The sequence below is a fragment of the Trichechus manatus genome, unplaced genomic scaffold (assembly GCF_000243295.1).
Source record: "Trichechus manatus latirostris isolate Lorelei unplaced genomic scaffold, TriManLat1.0 scaffold00037, whole genome shotgun sequence".
Lineage (NCBI taxonomy): Eukaryota > Metazoa > Chordata > Mammalia > Sirenia > Trichechidae > Trichechus > Trichechus manatus.
In genome coordinates this window covers 19,322,283-19,337,038 of record NW_004443973.1, presented here as the reverse complement: position 1 = coordinate 19,337,038, position 14,756 = coordinate 19,322,283, and the positions used below count along the sequence as shown (strand labels likewise).

Genomic DNA, 14,756 nt, shown 5'->3' with positions numbered 1-14,756 from the left:
CTTCTTTAACCATTCATTCATTCAATCATCAAAAATTACTCAGCACCTACTAAATGCTAGACATTGTGCTAGGCATTAAACATAGTAATTAAGATACACAAACCCAAGATTGCATAAACTTAGTTCATATAGGCTGATCAATTTCTTGTAGAAATTGAATTTATAGGCTTTCTAAGCCAGCTCCTTTATGAGGGAATGAGTTTAGTGAAAAGTTCCTAACCTGTTCTACAGGTTGATATTTGATAACCAGTAAAAGTTATTGCTAAAGATGGGCATGAGGATTAACCTGGGAATCTGGATCAAGAGTAAAGAAATTTGGAGGATTTGGATTGGTTTTGGGAGGAAACAGGGATTGGGGTGATCAAATGTTGGGGTGTCAGGTCTCATTTCAGGAACGGCCAAGTTTCCCTATTGAGTATTTACTTCAAGTAGAAGAGGAAAGTTCTATTAATATACTTTAAAAATGTAGAATGTTAATTCTAAATGCTGAAGCCGGCATATTTATCAGTGTTCAGAATTTCTACTTGCCCAGAATGATGTTCTATTCTTTCCTGGTGAATTTGATGGAACTCCTTTTGCCCTATTACTACTAATCTCTTGTTTTAGTGGTTTTAGTTTTATTATTCTCATGCCTTTTGGATAAACATCTGTATTTTTTTCTTGGAGAAGTCATTTTTTGGATGAAATTGAAATATACTTAAATAAAATAGGTGGGAAATCATTTAACATTTGTGATTTTCATATCCTTTATCTATCAAATAAGGATATTTATTGAGATGATTTATCAGTTCTCCATCTAAAATTCTTGGATTTACAAATTTCAAAAGTTTTATTGAGAAATTGATGTACACACAATTATTGCTGCACAAGAGCTTTTCTAGAAGTTATTAGTTTGGAGATGAGAAGGCATTTTATGTTTCTCTAGGAAAAGAGTTGGATGGCAAAATAGTATTCCTTCACTGATGCAAGAAGACTTCCAAGTGCATTCTAAGATTTTCCTCCTGAGTGTTTTATCTTTCAATAACCAAGAGTCTTTTTTTTTTCTCTTCAATGGATCATCATTTCCCATTCCTGAAATTTCAGATTCATATTCTACACCACACCATTTAATTCAAACATATTTTGCTAATTATACGTGTTCCTTGAGTTTTATATTTATGAATAGCCTGTAAGATTGTTAGGACAGGTGCCATGTTCTGAGATACCTTCGGGGTCTAGAATAAGGGCATGTCATGGGCCCTTCATCACCAGTTACATTTAGAGTTACAGTAAGAAAAGTAGCCAGTATAGGAACTAAAAAATCTCTATCTATAGTCCCTGAAGGAAGAGTTACAGGTTAGTTGGAAATGGTTGTATGATGAAGAGGTTGATGGAATACTTTTGCCCACAGAATCCTTAAGGTGGGCACATGGATTTTATAACAGTAACAACAGACCAAAAAAAAACAGACTCTTAACAGAAACTCAATAGAGATTTGAGGTCTCTTGATAAATTTGGTCACCCCAACTGATAGGAAAGTGATATAATTTTCGTATGCTACAGAAACGTGATACAAAAAAGGCCACACTGATCTAAGTCACGACTGAAATTTCCATAATTCTTTTATGGGACTTTTTTTGTTATCAATTCAACCAAAATCTTTACGACCTTATCTAGAAGGCAGTAAGTAACCATCTGAACAGTAATGAACTAATCTACAGATTCTAAATTTAATGAGCAACGTATACACTCCCCACAAAGTTGCAATGTAACCATCCACAGTGTATAATATAGTCCAAAGTTTATATATATATATGACCAAACCCACTGCCATCGAGTTGATTCTGACTCATAGTGACCGCATAGGGTTTCCAAGCTTGTAAATCTCTATGGAAGCAGACTGCTACATCTTTCTCCCGCAGAGCCTGTAGTGGTTTCGAACTGCTGACTTTTGGTTAGCAGTTGATTGCTTTAACCACTGCACCACCAGGGTTCATATATATCATATATAATATACATACATATATAATACATATATATAATACAGAAATACATATACATATATATCATATATATAATATGTATACATTGACACAGTGGCTGCAGCAATGGGCTGAAGCATAACAATGATTATGAGGATGGTGCAGGACCAGGCAGTGTTTCTTCCTATTGTACATAGAGTTGCTATGAGTCAGAACTGATTAAATGACACCGCAGTAGTTAAGAGCTTGGATGCTAACCAAAAGGTCGGCAGTTCAAATCCACCAGCCACTCCTTGGAAACCCTATGGGCAGTTCTACAGGGTCCTATAGGGTCGCTATGAGTCAGAGTCAACTCGACAGCAATGGGTTTGGTTTTTTTGGTTTTAACAACAGCATTATATATATATATAATTCTACATATAGAAATATTTGTTAGAAACGTTGTCATGGGTATCAAGTGAGACATATGGGATATTAGTTTGTAAACGATGCAATAGTTTATAAATATGAGATATTATTATTAATAATAATTATGTTTTCCAGCCAATGAAGACAGTTCATACAGTCTTCTATTCTTATGGACAGAAATAGAAAACTCAAGACTCTTCCGTGTCATCTATGCTGTCTATATTGATGAGCCTTGTTTCCCCACCACTCACTTGAACTTACCAATGGTTCTATCACAATTTACCAGTCATCAGTCTCCCTCTCCACTTCCCTATCTCATTTATTTTTTATCACTGCCAATAAAGTCATAGAATTTAATACTGGAAGGGACATGAGAAGTGATCTAGTCCAACACACTTATTATTCTCACAAGAAAACAGACCCAAGAATCTAAGTGACTTTGTCAGGGTCACACAGATATTTAGCATGAGCACTTGGACTTGGACCCAGATTTGGTGATTTAGTCTAGTGCTTTTCCACTTGATCATCCTATAATCCAAACTCTCTTGTCCTCTGCTTCCCTACTCAACTGTTTCAACATTAGAATTCTATAAAACCTCAATTTCCTGCTTCACTCCAGCAAATTTCCAAAATTTCTTCCTTCACCTGCTCAACTTCCCTAAATGTCCAGTATCCTGGGAAAAATAAAAGAGATAGAGCAGAAATATTTTCCAGCAGTATTTCAAAGAAAGGTCGAGAGGTTAATAGCACATATAAGAGGAAGGAAACTGTTTATTGGGCATGTTAGATGTCAGGCACAGTGCTAGGTGTTTTCACATTACCTCATTTGACTTTCACAACAACTCTGGGAGATGGGTATTATTTTACACAGTGCAATAATAAAAACAAAGATTCAGATTGTTTATGAGACTAATCCATGACATCAAACCCAGGTTCAACTAATTCTAACGCCCATGTTCTTTCACTAAAATCTGCTAACTGAAGCAGCCATTTTAGACAGGAAATAACAAGCATTTGTGATGGCCATCTAAAGCACTTGTGGGAGATACAAAAGAAAATTGAGGTATGGCTATTGAGTAATTTGTAATGGATTCGAAACCAAGAACTGTGACACAGTAAGGAAATGTTTAATAGTCAACCATATTTTATTCACAGATGGATTAGGAGTTAAGAGTTTCAGTGGGGGCTAGTGTCATGTTAGAGGAGATAGGGCTGGAGCTAAACCTGGAAGAATATGAAAATAGAGATTAGGTGAGTTGAGACAGAACACTCTAGATGTGAATACAGAGACGCTTGAAGAGAGGAATATTTTCCTATATGTAAACATATAAATATTTGTGTGGTAATTATGTGGTACAGTGACAAGGCTGTTCTGACAGGGCCAGTGGTGACTAATTTGGAAATAGTGGGCAATAAGATGGTAAAGGAAGGATGGGATCAGATGTGGAGTCTTGAAAACCAAACAGATAGGTACTTTAGCAAGGTAAAAGTATACCGAGTGCAGAGTGTTAGTAGAATGATTATTTTAATAGTAGGATTGGATTAAAAAAGATTGCTTGAAAGGACAAATAAGAGGTCTTTGTATCAAGTTATATGTAAGAAATAAAGAAAAGGCCAGTCAAAATGGCAATAAAATCTCTATATTTAGAGGCTGGAAGGCCACTACTAGAGGTAAGACAGGACCAAAGTGGGAACTGGGGAGAAAGAGAATCTTTCAGCTGTGCAAATATTGTGTTTAAAGTCATCCTTTGGGCAGTGATATGTAACAGTTGGAAATATAGGGCTGGAACACAATTTATCCCACTAGAGTAGATAATTCCTAGAGTTGTTGAGTACCTAAAAACATTGAGTGAAAAAATAGGCTTAATAAGATAAGAAGAGAAGTCCAAAAAAGGAGGCAAAGAAGGAGTGGCTTGAAAGATCAAAGAAGAATCAGAAAAAAAAATCAGTATCACAAGTGCCAACAATGAAGAAACAAATGTCAAAAAGAAACTGGTGGGTGTTCGACTAAGTCAAATAATGCTAATAAACTGAGGTCAGTTACTGAGATTGTGAGACATTTATGCAATTGTCTGCCGAGTATTCCCTTTTCCCCTTCTTTTGGGAACTGTTTCTCCACCTCCATGAATACCAAGCAGCTGCCATGTTTTCATATAACCCGTAACTCTGCCATAGCTGATTAAACCAGAGTTGAGCACCTGACCCAAGCTATGTCAAACAGTCTTTTCATGAGAGTCTTTGAACTGAAGCTGAGAAAGAAATCCTGTCTTTTTTCCAATACAGACATTATAAGATGTAAATACAGTGAGCTATAGGTGAGCATGTTTCCTGACTTAGAGAAAAAAGATGCAGTGAAGGTTTGGGTTACATCCAAATCCTTTGTTAAAGTTGTCCTTGAAACCTAACTGCAATATTGCCCTTTACATGGCTTGGTAGTTCACCTTTACCTTGATTCCATGAGTCAAACTTTTTTTTTCCCCCCTAAGCTAGCGTGAGTTCAGTTCTGTCTTTCACCAAAAAGATCTTGATTAATAAACCAGGGAAATCCTTTTATTTCTTGTTCCTCAATTTCAATTTCTTCATAAAGGAGAAATTGTTTATGAGAAAATGTTCATAAAGATTTAGGAGAAAATGTCCATCAGCACGCTTGCACAGGTGCACACATGTACACACACACACACACACACGCTCAAGTAATCTGAACCAAAAGTATAGATGCATTTTTACCAACTATCTATTCTCTTAAATGAATGCCACAGAAGCATTTTGTCAGGTAATTAAATGTGAAAGAGCTGTGCCCTCTTTTGTATAGAAATCAATCCTTGAGTTACCCCTTGAATGGCCATGATTTCTTCAGGCGCTGTGTAGATTAGAACTGCATGGTTATGGAACTAAAATTAGATCTCATGGTTTCTCTGGAAACCTGATGGTAGGTAAAGAGTCTAACAAGTTTTCAACTGGTAAGATACCATGATCAACTAGCACTGATACTGTCCTATACAACCAGCATCAATACCAGCTGAATTTTAGACTAATCTCTGATTTCTGTAATATTCCTACAGATGTTTCTGCCTATGAAGAAAGAACACATTATTTTTCTTCAACACACGACACATAGATTTTTTTTTTTAACCTGTCTCCCCCACTGCCTGCCGAAGAAAATAAGTAAACATCAAATAAACTTACCAGGTTTCCTACAGTTAACACACCGCTGAATTGATCTGTCATGGGATAGTGCTCCATAGCCATAAAGAGGGTATTTAAAACAATGCAAATGGTAATGGCAAGGTCAACAAAAGGGTCCATAACAATTAAATTCACAAGATGCTTTACTTTTAACCATGCATCACAGCAGTCCCAGATCAAGAACGCATTGGCAAATCTATACCAGCATGGTGGACATTTTTGTCTAGATTCTTCAAGTTCTGGGAAGACAACAAAGAGGAAAACAGTAAATAACAATAACTATGAATTATAGTGCAGTGGTTAAGAGCTACAGCAAGCTACAGCTGCTAACCAAAAGGTCGGCAGTTCGAATCCACCAGGCACTCCTTGGAAACCCAATGGGGCAGTTCTACCCTGTCCTATAGGGTCGCTATGAGTCGGAATCGGCTCGATGGCAACAGGCTTGGTTTTCTTGGTTAACAGATTATACTTTATTCGATAAAACTGATTCTTATACTTGGGAATAGACATTATACGACTTAGCTTAACACACTTGAGAAGACAATCTCACTAAATATTTTCATAAAATGCTGATTAAAATGTCATGTAGATAGACTTTCTCTTTTAATGAAATACAGAAAATATGCACTTTAAGTTTAATAGTTTGCCCCCAGATAGCTAAACTAGTAACAATTGATTAAATTGCTCTATTCTCTCTAGAAAAACAGAATTATTTAATAAGCTTTATAAGGACATTAAATGTGTTACACAATTATTTATTTGGGAACTATTAAAAATAGTATTTAGAGCTGTGATCCTTATTAACATGTATGACCCTTCTCTATAATTTTCTCCACATCAACAGTGATCTTGCACACAATAAGAACGTAGTATGCCCTTCTTTTTAGTAGCTATTCAGACCCAAATCTACATCTACAATTCATATTTACATATATCTTTTAGAATTTTAGCCTTGGATGTATAACAGTTACTAGTAATTTTTATGGGTAAAGCTTGTTATAAAATTATTATGTGACTGCTCAGATATTCAGTATGCCAATAGGACAAAAACAAAATGTAATTGATTTTTCCTGAAGAAAGTATGTTATAATGGACTTATACAATTGACTCATAAAATTATAGTAATAAGGTGGCATCTTTTCAAACTTTAAAGAGTAGGGATTTGTTTAATGAATGAACAAGAAAGTAATAGTTACAGCCTATTCCTGTGTGTCAAAAACAATGAGCATTTGTGTCTGCTGTCTTTAGAGGAAAGCATTGTTTGCTGTGTGTGTGGAACATAAAAGAGGAGATACCCTCTTTTAGGTTCCCTGTGGGAGGGAGCACAGGTTTTGATTTGTCCAACTCATTCACACCCTTCGCTCACCCCAATCACCACCTCCATGCCTGGAGAACACACACTAAAGCCTGAAAGCAATGTTTCCTTGTGCTTCCACTTAAAAAGAACATGCTTACTATAATTGCTTAAGGATAATGCAACATAAGAATGAATCATCACTGATATAATGTCAGAAGTCCCTGGGTGTGCAAATGGTTAAGCGCTCCACTACTAGCCAAAAGATCGGTGGTTCAAATCCACCCAGAGGTGCCTCAGAAGACAGGCCTGGTGATCTGCTTCTGAAAGGTCACAGCCTTGAAAGCCATATGGAACAGTTCTTAGTCTGCGCACATGGGGTTGCTGTGAGTCAGAATCAACTCGACGGCAACCAACGACAGTGAAATATGGCTCTATAAACAAGATATGGACCTGAGTTAAGAAGAAGTAAAGCCAACATGAGTTCCTATAGTCAAAGTAACAATAATGTATTCCATATATACAAAAAAAAAAAAAAACAACTGTTGCCTATGATTTGATTACTCTCGTAGTGACCTTATACGACAGAGTAGAACTGCCTCATAGCGTTTCCAAGGAACAGCTGGTAAATTCGAACTGCCGACCTTTTGATTAGCAGCCAAGCTCTTAACCATTGTGCCACCAGGGCTCCATATACATACTTAGGTCTGTTATATAATTCTAATCTTGAGTCTCAATTGTAAGATTTCTTTCACATTCTTATGAAACATTTTTGCCTTGGGTAATTGACTTGAGTAATTCTGGGAGAAAAAGAAAAGTTTGAGAACATTACCTTAGTAAAACAATCATAGAAAGCTGACTCTTCCATGGCCTGGTACTTACCCTCCATTGTGTTGGTCAGGATGCTGGCTATGCTCACAGCTCTTTGCTTTCCAGAGGAATCCTCCAGCATCTCCATTGAAATCTGGTAAGAACTTAGCCTTCTCTTTCTCACTTCTGTTTCAGTAGTGGTGCCCTGCAAACCAAATACTGATGGCTCAAACCACCCTTTTCAATGAATAGTACTACACCACACAGCATCTCTTTGGAAAATCATGCTCCATGCAATTTTTCCAGGTGACAATTTTCAAGTATTAATAAAATTATGATTTAATTGTTATAAATGCTTTTTTAAAAATAATCATAAACACGGGTGATGCTTTTTAACAAGGATTCACCTGTTGGGTGCAATTGTATAGGACAATTATGTTACAAAAATCTTTTCATTAACTTGTTATAATTTTCAGGGAGATTTTTCATAAGCATGCTAAGGTCATGTATTACTTTATTTCATTCAAATACAAATTGTTTTTACAGCATATATCAGTGATTAATAATCAGAGTAATCTTCCCACAAAACAAGAACAACAAAAATGATTAAATAGTCCCAAGGCTGAGTTATTTTCTTTGAGGCTATATTGATAATATTGACAAAAGGCCAATTTTTTCCATGCACAAACACAGATGTACAATGAAATGTGTGTGCTTTCCCAAGATTTCTTTAATTATTTTTATCTGTCATCCTATAAGAAATCACTATTTATGTTAGAGCCATTTTAAAATAGTACTGTGATATAGACAGTTGTATGAAAACTGCCCATTATCAGTATTTGGTGATTATACAATGTAAGTATATGAAATTGTACAGACTATGAATATATAATTATACAACTCTGGGTGAACATTCATCTATAATAAAGATTTAGTTGTCAAAATGCCAATAGTTTTGTCCTGCTAGGTCTACCGAATTTGCAGATTTGTGTTTCATTCCAGACTCCAAAAATTGAGCCCTTTTAAAACCTAAAGCATCTGAAATTTAAAGGTCCTGCACAATTCAAGTCATTCTGAAGACTCAATTGATTTCCACTCAATTAATCATGTACTATTTTTAAGGAGTTTCATTACGGGGAAACAGGTTGGTATAACAGGCTAAACCGCCCAGGCTTTGCATATTTCAAATTGATGTATGTCAGTAGTAGCTAGCTTATCTATTATCACCTCTGGTGGAAGTTGTCCAGTAGGTGACGTTAGGGCTGACGGTCCACCCACCAAGGAAACCACACCATTGCAATCCACAGTGCTGTGCATCTTCCCATTTGCTGGAAGCCCTGGCACCATCCTGGATGACATACTGGCCTGACTAACGTTACTGTTGCGTCGCTCTCCATGTCTGTGTGGCACAAACAGCGAGTCTCTCCTGCTCTCGCTGTCTTCGAATGTGCTGTGCTCATCATCAGCAAAGTCATTTTCAGAACCGATATCCTTAGCACGACCTCTGAAGCTGAAAATGCTTGTTTTGCTATTGCGTCTTGGGGAAAACAGGGAGCCACGGATGCTTAACAGAGACTGAGGAGAGAGCAGGGAAGAGAGGAACATGAAAGAAACACAATTATTGCATAAAAGCCTTAATATTGCACAATCGGTTTGCTTTTGGGTTAGAATAGACTAGCTCTTAAACATGGGTAGTCAAATTTATAGAGAATGCATTGTCTTGGTATTTTTATCAAATTTAAGTCTAAAGAATATTTTTCTAACAATCCTGATTTGCAGTTTACTAAGTGTGAACCAATTAATTTAATCTTCATCGGAGTATTGTGAGATGGATTGTGTTATCATAATGTTATAGGTGAGGGACTTAATGAGTGGAGAGGACAAGTGATTCTTTTTGGTGTTAGTGGTGGTTGCACAACCAGTAGGTGGTTTTCACGTCTAAATGCTATGATGTGAGGGGCATGCAAATTGGAGAATAAGTTACGACTCAAATGAGATGGCCGGCTCAAATTTAAAACATTTGTACCAAATAATTTACCTCTAAATAATGACTTTTTAAAAACCACATTATCTCTTTGCTCTCTGCTTCTTTTGGATTCTTTCTCTGGATCTGTCTGTAACTACATGGGAATAAAAGTCATGAAACTTACCTATGATGCTGTCTTCCAAATTTGCTAACAGTTTCTCAAATGGCTACTAATGGTTCACCTTATTTGAGAGAATATATGTCATAGCAAACACACCAGAGAGGATTCCTAAACTGCTATATAAATTATTCTTATTTAAAATTTAACACTAGTTTAAAAAAGCAATGCATATAAACATGACTTAACCAAGGGTGATTTAGACAACTCATCCTTCTGATCTCACTTTAATTATACATCTTCTCCTCACTTATCAACTGTCTCGTTATCCAACATTTCACATTTACGACAATAGTAAAAAATCTACCATCTGACTGTTTTGCGCATTATCGACGTACGTCTGGCAGTAACAAATGCCAAGGTGTGAGGCAAGTATAACGATGGCTGTGATGGTTAAGGTTATGTGTCACCTTGGCTGGGCTATGATTCTCAGTGGTTTGGCAGTTATGTAATGATGTAATTTGGCAGTTATGTAATGATGTAGTCATCCTCCATTTCGTGATATGATGTGGTCATCTTCCATTTTCCCATTAACACTAATTTTGTATAATGACCTGTTCTTTGGAACCTAACCATGTTGATAAGTGAGGATTGGTTGTACGAGAAGAAACTGTAGGTTTCAAAAATCTTTTTATTATATATGTTCACAAATAAATAAACTGCTTCTAATATTGGAAAATGAGGATTTAGCATGAAGTCCTTTCTTTTACTTTTTAAATGGATTTTAAACTGGCAGCACCAAATGATTCTGCACTTATTCTAGCCTTGGTGATATTTTTCAAAAATACCTCTATTCAGTCTTTAGAATATTTGTTTACTCCCCTTATTTTTAAAAATGACATTTCCCTTGCTCCCCCTGCTTGGTCTGTCACTATCTCTCCTACCTCTCTTCATAGCTAGGACTAAACACACACACACACACACACACACACACATGCCCGGACCTTTTTTTTCTCCCTCAAAGTCTCAGTGTAAAACCAACTCAAATAATCTTAATAGAAAAGAAAAGCATAGGAAAAGCAGACTTTATCAACTTTATTTTTGACCATGAGTTTGAATTGACTTGAGGGCAGTGGGTTTTTTTTTTTTTTTTTTTTGGTTTTTGCCTAATAATGTCCATGCTGATTTTCTTTGGCATCCTTTTTAGCCTAATTTTATGGCTTTTCCCAGACTGCAAAGCAACAGAATAACCTTTGGTGCCTTCTGTCTCTGTGATGTTCCAGAAATATATTATCATTAAAAAATGTGCCGTTCCTTTGGATTTGGTTATATTCTCCACAGGAGCTATACTATTATGATTGTCTAGCTTGTCCAACCTGAGGCTGTGTCTACGTGACACTCAATTAGAGCAGCAGGTTTGTTTACCCAATGCCAGACCACAGTTAGGCTGATTTTCCAGCCATCAAAATGATCAAGAGATTAAAACTTATGCAAACATTAATTCACCCCCGGATTAATAAAGAATGCTATTTTAAAAAATTTCCTCAAACTCAATTTAAATTAACAATTTAACATTGCTAATATATTCAGAACTATGTTTTGAAACTTTAGTGTGCAAGTGAATCACTTTGAGTATACTTTTTAGGTTCCTGCTTTAAGGAATTGGAATTCAGTAAGTAGGGGGTAGAACTCTGGAATCTGAATTTTCAACACAAATTACAGATGACTGGAATGCAGGTGCACCGCACCCTACAGTTAGAGAAATACTAAGTTGGTCTTACATTAATGCCTAAGATGGTTCAATGTAACCATCTTAATATACCTGTGTTCTGACACTGTCTCTGGGAACTGACAATCTGTCTACATAATCTTAGTTGGGAGTATGTTTGTACATCTATAAGGTGTCTTGTACATGCTTTTAATTTGCATGTTTTGATGTTGGAGTGTTTTCAAAGGCGTTCCAGATCTTTGAGTTTCTCTGAAATGTCTGTTCACTCTTTGGAAAGTATAATAATGGGTGTGAGCAGAGTTTTCAAGGCAACAGAGACAGAAAAAGAAGATAATAAAAATAGTATTCAGAGAAAATAAACCAAAAATAACGCACTAGAAGATGCAGGAGAGTGAAGGGAATGCCACAGCTGTGGCAACCTTCTCTAGAAGGAAAACAGCTTTTATGCTTTATGGTTCTAAAAGCCATCTTTCTTTGCCCCAGACAGGCCAAAACATAAATCCCTGGGTTTTTTTTACAAGAAGATAAATATGGACTCTTTTTTTCAATTTTCAGTAACAAAGGGGAAAATAAAAGAACTTAGATCTACAAGACACAATGCTGCATGCAGGAATTGTTCTCAGTGGTAGGGGAAAAGTTCAGATTGAAGAAGATGTAGGGAACTTAAAGATATTCTAGCAGAAACATGTTGTCAGCAGGTGCCTTGGAGTCTGTTATAACTCATAGCAACCCTATGTTCAACGGAACAAAACACTGCTTGGTCCTGTGCCATCCTCACAATTGTTGTTATGCTTGAGCCCACTGATGTAGCCACTGTGTCAATCCATCTCATTGAAAGTCTTCCTCTTTTTTTGCTGACCTCTACTTTACCAAGCACGATGTCCTTCTCCAGGGATTGGTCCCTCCTGATAACACGTCCAAAGTATGTGAGACGAAGTCTTGCCATCCTTTCTTCTAAGAAGCATTCTGGCTGTACTTCTTCCAAGACAGATTTGTTTGCTCTTCTGGCAGTCCATGGTGTATTCAATATTCTTTGCCAACACCATAATTCAAAGGCATCAATTCTTCCTCGTTCTTCTTTATTCATTGTCCAGATTTCGCATGCATATGAGGCAACTGAAAACACCATGGCTTCGGTCAGGCTTACCTTAGTCCTCAAAGTGACGTCTTTGCTTTTTAATTCTTTAAAGAGATTTGCCCAATGCAATGCATCGTTTGGCTTCTTGACTCCTGCTTCCATGTGTGTTGATTGTGGATCCAAGTAGAAACTGTTGACAACTTCAGTCTTTTCTCCGATTATCATGATGTTGCTTATTGGTCCAGTTGTGAGGATTTTTATTTTCTTTATGCTGAGGTGTAATCCATAGTGAAGGCTGTGATCTTTGATCTTCGTCAGTAAGTACTTCAAGACCTCTTCACTTTCAGGAAGCAAGGTTGTGTCATCTGCATATTGCAGGTTATTAATGAATCTTCCTCCAATCCTGATGCCCCATTCTTCTTCATATAGTCCAGCTTCTTGGATTATTTGCTCAGCATACAAATTGAATAAATATGGCAAAAGGATACAATCCTGCATACACCTTTCCTGACTTTAAACCATGCAGTATCCCCTTGTTCTGTTCGAACGACTGCCTCTTGGTCTATATATAGGTCCCTCTTGAGCACAATTAAGTGTTCTATGATTCCCATTCTTTGCAATGTTATCCATAATTTCTTATGATCCACACAGTCAAATGCATTTGCATAGTCAATAAAACATAGGTAAACATCTTTCTGGTATTCTTTGCTTTCAGCCAAGATCCATCTAAAATCAGTAATGATATCCCTTGTTCCACATCCTCTTCTGAATCTGGCTTGAATTTCTGGCAGTTCCCTGTCGATGTATTGCTGCAACTGTTTTTGAATGATCTTCAGCAAAATTTTACTTGTGTGTGATATTAATGATATTGTTTGATAATTTCCACATTCTGTTCGATCACTTTTCTTTGGAATGGGCATAAACATGGATGTATCTCTTCCAGTTGGTTGGCCAAGTAGCTGTCTTCCAAATTTCTTGGCATAGACGAGTGAGTGCTTCCAGCACTGCATGCATTTGTTGAAACAATACAATTGGTATTCAGTCAGTTCCTGGAACCTTGTTTTTCACCAGTGCCTTCAGCTTGAACCCCTTCCTTCAGTATCATCGGTTCTTGATCATATGCTACCTCCTGAAATGACTGAATGCCTACCAATTCTTTTTGGTACAGTGACTCTGTGTATTCCTTCCATCTTCTTTTGATGCTTCCTGCATTGTTTAATATTTTCCCTATAGAATCCTTCAGTATTGCAACTCGAGGCTTGAATTTTCTCTTTCAGTTTGAGAAATAGCGAGTGTGTTCTTCCCTTTTGGTTTTCTAGCTCTAGGTCTTTGCACATTTCATTATAATACTTTACTTTGTCTTCTTGAGCCACCCTTTGAAATCTTTTATTCAGTTCTTTTACTTCATCATTTCTTCTTTTTGCTTTAGCTGCTTTATGTTCAAGAGCAAGTTTCAGAGTCTCTTCTGACATCCATTTTGGTCTTTTCTTTCTTTTAATGACCTCTTGCTTTCTTCATGTCTAGTGTCCTTTATGTCATTCCACAACTCGTCTGGTCTTTGGTCATCAGTGTTTAACGAATCAAATCTATTCTTGAGAAGGTCTCTAAGTTCAGGTGGAATATACTTAAGGTCATAGTTAGGCTCTCCTTGACTCGTCTAATTTTCTTCAGCTTCAGCTTGAACTTGCGTGAGCAATTGATGGTCTGTTTCACAGTTGGCCCCTGGCTTTGTTCTGACTGATGATATTGAGCTTTTCCATTGTCTTCTTTCCACAGATGTCATTGATTTGATTCCTGTGTATTCCATCTGGTGAGTTCCATGTGTATAGATGCCATTTATTTTGGTGAAAAACGGTATTTGCAACGAAGAAGTCGTTGGTCTTGCAAAATTCTATTGTGCGATCTCCATAGTCATTTCTATCACCAAGGCCATATTTTGCAACTACTCTTTCTTCTTCTTTGCTTCCAATTTTTGCATTCCAATCACCAGTAATTATCAATGCATCTAGATTGCATGTTTGATCAATTTCAGACTGCAGAAGTTGGTAAAAATCTTCAATTTCCTTATCTTTGGCATTGGTGGTTGGTGAGTAAATTTGAATAATATTTGTATTAATTGGTCTTCCTTGTAGGCATATGGGTATTATTCTATCACTGACAGCATTGTACTTCAGGGTAGATCTTGAAATGCTCTTTTTTTTTTTTT

General features: G+C 36.7%; 1 protein-coding gene across 7 annotated transcripts in view; it reads right to left on the bottom strand.

Annotated features, from left to right (window-relative positions):
* The window catches only part of LOC101356871 (sodium channel protein type 3 subunit alpha), a 96,544-nt gene that overhangs the window by 41,154 nt on the left and 40,634 nt on the right, over window positions 1–14,756 (bottom strand). For 4 of the 7 annotated variants that reach the window (XM_012555295.1, XM_004375569.1, XM_004375568.1 and 1 more), the window contains 3 exons: window positions 8,887–9,234; window positions 7,732–7,864; window positions 5,556–5,794 (listed from right to left, as the gene is read on the bottom strand). In XM_012555295.1, the coding sequence (XP_012410749.1) occupies window positions 5,556–5,794; window positions 7,732–7,864; window positions 8,887–9,234 (720 nt within the window). The remainder of the gene's footprint in view (window positions 1–5,555; window positions 5,795–7,731; window positions 7,865–8,886; window positions 9,235–14,756) is intronic. The other 3 variants (XM_004375572.1, XM_004375571.1, XM_023730609.1) reach the window with 2 other exon arrangements.